We start from the raw sequence: 6,851 nt of genomic DNA on the forward strand, positions 1-6,851 counted from the left end.
TGTTTTCCAATTCCTATTCGGGCTCACGGCTTCGATGTCTAAAGTTGTTGTCTACAACATAACGAACAAAAGGTTGGTTCATTTTAATATACTTGTGTTATCCACAATGATGGATATAATGTACAACTTGTACACATCCTAATGGTGTATTTACTACATATCAGTCTCTTGCACTTACTGGCATGTTTTCTTTGCCTATTTTTGACGGGCAAATGCAACGCTTTTTCCGTTTTCCATAATTATTAGAAAGGTTACTCACTTTTTGGTAAGTATTCACAATAACAAGAATAAAACATTTGAATGCTTATATAAAATCTATTATATAAAACTTGAAATCTACCGAAAATTTAAGATCGCCCTGCGTCTTATATTTGGAGTTGCGATCTCTCACAGGCTAATGAATTCCACAATCGGTCTTCGGTAGGCTACATGTAACGTCTAATTCTTGAATAAACATGTTATTATTTAATTAAAAACAGTATATTACTATTAATTTTAATTATTTAAAAACGGAATTATTGTAAATATTAAGGCTAGATAAAGTGAACTATCATGGAAGTTCATCGGAGAAAAGGTGACAAGCCAGAATCTCCATATTAGAGAAGAAAGAAAGAAAGAAAGAACTATCATGGATCGATAATAGTTCATTCAACGAAAAAGTGTACAGTATTCTAATTTTATTATTTTTTTAAAGCAGATTACAGTAAAAAATGTTTTGGGATAGAGTGCTAATGGCCAGGGATGGCTTAATATGCTGAAATGAGGGGTGCTTCTTATATGCCATAAAGTACTTAATACAAATAAATTTCATATATGATATTTTTCTTGTAATAAAGACATATATATTGTAGGAAACAATAAATTTCAGTTTCAGAACAGAAAATTTCACTTAATACTAAAATAGAAATGATGCCTTTTATTGCAAGGATAAATTATTCACTTCTTGTTAGTATCAATATGTATAAACAGATATATTTGTTGTTTACATCAGTTTTAGATAGGTCATAAGACATATTTAGAATATATATATATATATTGTGTTCTCATTATATTTTAGATAAATACTTAAACAACAACAAAAATCTTGATTTTGGATAAGATCTGTAAATGATCTTTATTGTACTAGTATTTATTCAGCAATAAAAATGAGGAGGAGGATCTGATCAATTTGAAATGTTTTGTATAGTCTATAATAATATGCTTTCTTATAGAAATATAGATATTTCTTTATACATATTGCTATATTTTTGAATAGTAGTATTGAGTACTTTTCAAAATTTTGTTAATGTTTCCCTACAGTAGTGGTTTTCGACTGGAATGCCGTGGCAATACTTTGGAGGTGCTATGAAATAGTGCTGAGCAGAACTTCTAACATGTATTACTGAAACTATAAAAGGTGCAATAACTCTACATTGGAAAAATAGAAGTGCCACAAGAAAAAAATTTAAAGTTGTGACTGCCACTTTTAGAAAATACTGTCCTAGAGCATTGAGTTGTTTGAAACATGTTTCTTTACATTGCATCAAAGTTTTTTAAATGATAATTTTATAAGAATTGTCAATTAAAGTATTGTAATTAAACCATCTCATCAACAAGAAAAAAAACCCTTCCAGATATTTGTAACATTGTCTTCATCTCTTGTATTCACCCTTCTGTCCTTATTTGAATTCCTAAGATTTTATATGTTTAGTTCAATGTTATCCCTTTACTTTCTTAATGATCTTAGCTATCTTCTGTAATATTTTTATATCTTGCTACATTAAACTGTAGAATGAAACTAATAACATTAAAAAAATAGAGGAGATTAATATGTAACTAAACTTACAGAAATACTGAAACAAAGACTTAAGGGCATGAAAACATAAAATCATTGTTACTTTAAAATGATATAGTAAAACTTCTCTAACTCAAAGCTCCAAGAGGTAGGAAAAACTTCGAGTTACAGATGATTCAAGTTAGAGAACAATAGAGTAAAATATGCCAATTCTTGATAGCTTTGTATTTTTACCTCTCTTGCATTATATAAATAATTTGATAGTTTTTCGTTTTAAAAGCCTGTGTAACACCTTTCAGCAAAATGTTCAATGTAACTAATAGAATTGAACAGTTTTGCAGGTACACCTTGTTGAGATAATGTGAGGTCCTCTCGCTTTGGACTAGAATGTTGTCTGCAAATGGATGTTGAAGAGTAGATATGATTAACTGTGTGAAAATTTCTTGGAGATCCGATAATTAGGGTCACTTTGGATAGAATAAATATTAAAATTTGAGTTGGGAAAGTTGAAAGTAACATAAATTGGTGTTGGGAGACCATAAAAAATTTTGACTGGAGAAAATTTGAGTTAAGAAATTCAAGTTGGAGACATTAAATCCTATTTCACTGAGACCAACCAAGTGCTTTTTCTTTAAGTTACAGATATTTGAGTTAGAGAAGTTTTACTGTAATTTATATTATTACAAATGAATGAAATAAACTTTCAATTTTAATGTTTTACATAAATACTTAATATTGTAAGTGAATCAGTACAAAAACTGATTTAATTAAATGTAAAGTTATGAAATGCTATGATCATATATATGAAATAATTTTCTTGATGTACTTCTAAAAATGATAGACTAACAAGATAAAAACTGAAATCAATATACTATACCAATTATCACAGCTAAATATATTATACATTGCAGTTAAATAATTTAAAACTATTATTCAAATTTTAAATTAACTTTTATCTTTACAAGCACACGAAGTACAATCATCACAAGATTTTTTAGGTGGTTTATGATTGGGAGTCCATGGACCCAGACTTCCAGAAGCATAAAAATCCATAGGATAATCTTTTTGCCAGCTGATAGTCTTCAATGCTACATTTCCTTCATATGGAGTAAGAAGTGGCTTCTCAAAGGCCATTCCCCAATCAATAGAAAGACGAGGACAAGCAATTTGTATCCATGCATCCACACCTAAGAATAATCTTAGTTTCTGTGGAAAGATTTCAGAAAGAAGGACAACAATATGCTGCTTATCACAAGTTTGAATTTTTTTGGATAACATCTTCAATACAGAGGTATTGCCTTGTCTACCTAATGTTCCTAAAACGACGCCAAAAGTTCCAGCAACCGATGCAGCTTCAATACATTTCTCTCGAAATGAAGTCATCCTTTCAATATCATATTTTTCATGAGTGAAACTTTTGTCATATGGATTATACCTGAAAAATATTTTAAAATAAATCAATTTTAATTAGGAATTTTGAAAATTTAAGTAAATTAATAAAATTTAATTCAATATCAAATCAGTGGATTTACTGAAATATATTAAAGCTAAAAAAGAAATTGATTTTAATAATTGTTATTAAAATAGGCAAAGATGAAACAGATTTAATAATTAGGCCTAAATTATAAAAACACTAGATTCTGCTTCAGAAAATTTTCAATAAAAAGATGTAAAAGTTTGGGATTGGATTAGTTTTCAATCAAAAAAAGTGCCTAGGAATATGATGAAAAAGATGTTAATTAGAAGCTCTCAAAAGTGTGCCTAGTGGCTTACTTTTTTCAAAGTCTCAAGTTTACCTGTAATCAGGAACCTTAATTACATAAAAACATGCATCTGAACAATTAAGCCAAATTGGGCTGGTCAGAAAAACATTCTGCACTTCTGTGGAAACAACACTAAAGAACCAATACACCAATACACCTATGTTAGCCCATGTATAGTACAATATACCCTTGGTAATTTGGATTAAGAGGGTAAAGATTATCCAAGTTTATAAAAGTTCAAGTTAGTGGGGTGTTTTCTTTGACAATATGGAGAATGAAGTGGATATACAGTATAGTACAATAATTTATTATGATCAACTCTATATAGAAGTGTTTTACTGAGTTTTAGTAGGTTATACTGTTGCCATTATCATAGGAAATGGGCTCAAAAAAATTTCAAGACAATACAATATACAATGTGCAGTCTTCAGTAATTTACTGACTACATTAATATAATGTACAAAATCACAAAGACTTTCAGATATCAAAAACATTTAAATTTCTTTACAATATTAAAATTATAATTAACAAATTACTGTATAATTTTTCAAAAAAAGTTTGATTTGGCATTGTTTATTGAACTTTGCACATTTTCTTGTATTATGTTTTCTCCCTACTTGGGTACAATTAGGCTACCTATTAAATCCAACCATCTTGTCTGTGCATGTTATAGATTATATCATCCAGATTCCAATCAGATTCACTCAGATGTATATTAATGAGAAATACTGCTCAACTGTAAATAATCATAATAATATTAGTTAAAACAGATAATCTAATACAAGATTGCCAAAATTGACCATATGTCTGCTGGAAATGATAGGTTATCTAAGTAAGAGATAAAATTAAGCAGCAAGTACATTGAGATGAGTTTCTCCAAGTACATTTTACATGTATTTATGATCATAATTATCAATGACGATCATTGATAATTATTAATTTACTCTGGAGTTTAATGTTCTTGCATAAAAATTGATAAAATAATTGTAATAGCAGATTAATTTCAACAGTTTTATAGAATAAACAATATTTGAACACGAGTTCTACAAACTGATATTAAAAAAATTTCCTTAAAATATGGAGCGAGGAATATAAATTTACGGAACCAAAAGGGTATGGGTTGGCCAAATTTGAAAACCACCAAATCTAATACGTACATAGAAATATACACAAATATATATTTCTATGTATAAGAACCTCACCGATAAGCTTTAACGGAAGGATTGGCAATCATCACGGCCTCCAAATGGAATCTTCCATCGCCAACAAATACCACTACTTCGACATCCTTCAAAACAGGTGCCGTGCAACCCAGAACTTCTCCAGGAGAAAGAGGTTTTCGTTGAGGAATTGTTACTTTATAATTTTCCTTTAATTCTGCAGCCACGGCTTGAAGAGACGAAACAAACTGGATGGTACTCAATAAAGCCAATGAGGTTTCTTGAGAAAAATTGTGTTTCATAGTTTTTAAGAAATGTTCGGCATCGATTTTAATGTCGACGAACACGTACAAAACTTTGATATCGGTAGTAACATTGACTGGAACTAAACAACTGTGGCCATAATGAACCAAAAAATCAGCTCCCAAGGCTCGAGCCGTGAAATCATCGACGCAACAGGCACCGTATGTGACATCACCAAGTATCACTACCTCCGCTTTCGAAAACTTTTCGACGATATCTGCGACGGCCAAAGCAAACATCAGCAAGCCTTCTGGCATCTGAAGAGCCACACATTTCGACTTACTTTGAATAATACGCCAGATTGTCTTGGGTATCTCAAAATTATAATTGCTGGGTAGCACTTTGATAGCTTCCAATAATTCTGGATTTTCCGATATTTCTGCAGGAATTACGTTCTTTTTGATTCCAGCATGGTAAACTTTCCTATCAGACCGAGCACGCACCACCGACATTCCGGGAAACGACAGCGCCACCTGCCAGAATAAATCAAATTTTAGAAACGTGAATTTAAATTAAATTCATATGATTTACAAGTGAATAAAGCAATGTTCATAATTTCTGCAAAATGTAATAAAAATTATTAAATTCTTCTTAAAATTTATGTAAAATAGAAATTAGTGCTTTTTTTTTTAACTCTTTCCTCCCTATTTCAAGGGGCAATCGTCCCGGATATGTTCCCGTCCCGAGCGCTAAGAAGACCTTTTTAGCAAGCTCATTATGGGTTCGACCAAGTCCACAATGAGCCGGCCGGGTTAGAGAGTGACGGGGCTCGACAGTCACAGGACAGATCATCCCTCGAAAAATTCTCGAGGTTTTTTGACCGTTCGGTCAAACGGGTTCCTCAGAGCGGTATTAACCGCTCGGCCATCTTGCTAAAAAAAATACAAATGTGGTGAGGCACACTTGATCGAGATTGCTTGGTTTGGTAATTTACTGCAAAATGGCAAACTTTTTTCTTTTTTTGAGACTTTTTAAACGTATTTGCGGCTTGCGACAAATTGGACGACTTTTCAGGAATTTTCGATTTTTGGGTTAGTTTTGGTGGGAAAATTGTGACAAGGAAGAACACGAATCTGGCAACTTTCAAGCAACGTTGCCAGATTTGGCTACACTTGTTTTTTAGTTTGGCGTAAAAATTATCATTTGGCGCATTGGCTACTTTTTGGGCTATATAAATTTGACTTGGCTACATTTTTTACTATACTGTATACAGTATTATTTATAAATATATTATTTGAATAAAAATGAACTTTAAATAATGTTTCCATCGTTTTTTATTAAGTAGAGACCCAAATAAAACAAATATATATTTTTTCAAATAAATTTTTGTTTGTCTCCTTTATAATAAATAAATTTATCTATTTCTAAATAAAAATTGAAAGTATCTGTAGAAGTAATGTTTTAAAATATCCTTTTCCGTAATAAAGTTTTAATACTTATTACTATAATCTAGACGCGTTAATCCTTAAATACTAAAAAGTAGAAAAAATAATATTAATTTTCCTATTCCAAAGAACTTATCAAACCACCGTTATTTACTTTAAAAGTTGACTGAGATTTTTTATTAAACTAATATGTGCATTTTGGGTTCATCAATACCCTTCATCAATTTGGTTTTTGTTTTTCTGTTTTAAAAGATGCTTAAAAATGATTTTAACTTTTCCTAATGCTATTTTCAATAATAAATTTAATATCTGTTTTTAATATTTTAATTTGTTTCTGAAGTCTACTTTCTGTATTGTAGGATGTAGGCATTCTTTATCTACATATAAACATCTATACAGAAACCCGATGCTTTGCCTATAACCTATAATGCACAGTATGGAAAAAACAGACAAAGAACTTATTCTA

At 30.5% G+C, this 6,851-nt stretch overlaps 1 protein-coding gene across 1 annotated transcript; it reads right to left on the reverse strand.

Annotated features, from left to right (window-relative positions):
* Positions 1-2,585: 2,585 nt before the first annotated feature.
* On the reverse strand, positions 2,586-5,462 carry LOC111639168 (2-(3-amino-3-carboxypropyl)histidine synthase subunit 1-like). Its single transcript, XM_023384971.1, has 2 exons — positions 4,740-5,462; positions 2,586-3,209 (listed from the first exon to the last, which is right to left on the reverse strand). Exons 1-2 carry the CDS (start codon positions 5,450-5,452, stop codon positions 2,720-2,722), a joined length of 1,203 nt encoding a protein of 400 aa, XP_023240739.1. The 5' UTR covers positions 5,453-5,462; the 3' UTR covers positions 2,586-2,719.
* Between the last annotated feature and the right edge of the window lie 1,389 nt (positions 5,463-6,851).

The sequence above is a fragment of the Centruroides sculpturatus genome, unplaced genomic scaffold, assembly GCF_000671375.1.
Source record: "Centruroides sculpturatus isolate CEXI.00-Female unplaced genomic scaffold, Cexi_2.0 scaffold186, whole genome shotgun sequence".
NCBI classification, from domain to species: Eukaryota; Metazoa; Arthropoda; class Arachnida; order Scorpiones; family Buthidae; genus Centruroides; species Centruroides sculpturatus.